Below are 1,074 nucleotides of genomic sequence, written 5' to 3' on the forward strand. Positions count from 1 at the left end.
TTTATTTCTTTATTTTGAGAGAGAGAGAGAGAGAGAGAGAGAGAGTGAGAGAAGGGGAGGGACAAAAAAGAGAGGGAGACAGAGAATCCCAAGCAGGTTCCACACAGTCAGCACAGAGCCCAATGTGGGGCTCAAAATCATGAACCATGAGCTCATGACCTGGGCCCAAACCAAGAGTTGGACGCTTAAGTGATTGAACCACCCAGGCGCCCTGGTAAGATTTTTAAAAAATAATATTAGTTTAGTTCTCTGGACTCAGACCTAGTTTGCATCGACATGGTTAAGTGCACCAAGAAGGTCAGAATCATCAGTAAATACGGGACCTGTTATGATGCCTTCCTCAGAAAAATGATGAAGAAGATTGAAATAAGCCAGCATGCCAACTACACTTGCATCATCTGGGGCAAAACCAAGATGAAACGATGAGCTGTGGGGACTAGCATTGTAGTTCTTGCATGAAAACCATAGCCGGTGGTACCTGGACCTACAACACCACTTCTGCTGTCATAGTCATTGGAAGAATGAAGGAGTTGAAAGACCAGTAGAAGCTCCACCATTTGAAACTTTGCCAGCCTATAATAAATGAGTTAATTAGTTTATTTTTTAATGTTTATTTTTTTTCATTTTTATATGAAATTTATTGTCAATTCGTTTCCATTAAACACCAAGTGGTCATCCCAAAAGCAGCCCTCCTCAATACCCATCAACCACCCTCCCTTCCCTCCCACACCCCATCAACCCTCAGTTTGTTCTCAGTTTTGAAGAGTCTCTTATGCTTTGGCTCTCTCCCTCTCTAACCTCTTTTTTTTTTCTTCCCCTCCCCCATGGACTTCTGTTAAGTTTCTCAGGATCCACATAAGAGTGAAAACATATGGTAACTGTCTTTGTATGACTTATTTCACTTAGCATAAAACTCTTCAGTTCCATCTACGTTGCTACTAAAGGCCATATTTCATTCTTTCTCATTGCCACATAGTATTCCATTGTGTATATAAACCACAATTTCTTTATCCATTCGTCACTTGATGGACATTTAGGCTCCTTCCATACTTTGGCTATTGTTGAAAGTGCTGC

The 1,074-nt window shown here is 41.1% G+C and overlaps 1 protein-coding gene across 1 annotated transcript; it reads left to right on the top strand.

Moving 5' to 3' along the window:
• The first annotated feature begins 276 nt into the window (after positions 1-276).
• On the top strand, positions 277-545 carry LOC123594261 (60S ribosomal protein L37a-like). The gene is given in 2 exon segments (XM_045471019.1): positions 277-436; positions 439-545. Coding segments are annotated over 2 exon segments (267 nt in total).
• The last annotated feature ends 529 nt before the right edge of the window (positions 546-1,074 follow it).

The sequence above is a fragment of the Leopardus geoffroyi genome, chromosome X (genome assembly GCF_018350155.1).
Source record: "Leopardus geoffroyi isolate Oge1 chromosome X, O.geoffroyi_Oge1_pat1.0, whole genome shotgun sequence".
In the NCBI taxonomy this organism is placed as follows: domain Eukaryota; kingdom Metazoa; phylum Chordata; class Mammalia; order Carnivora; family Felidae; genus Leopardus; species Leopardus geoffroyi.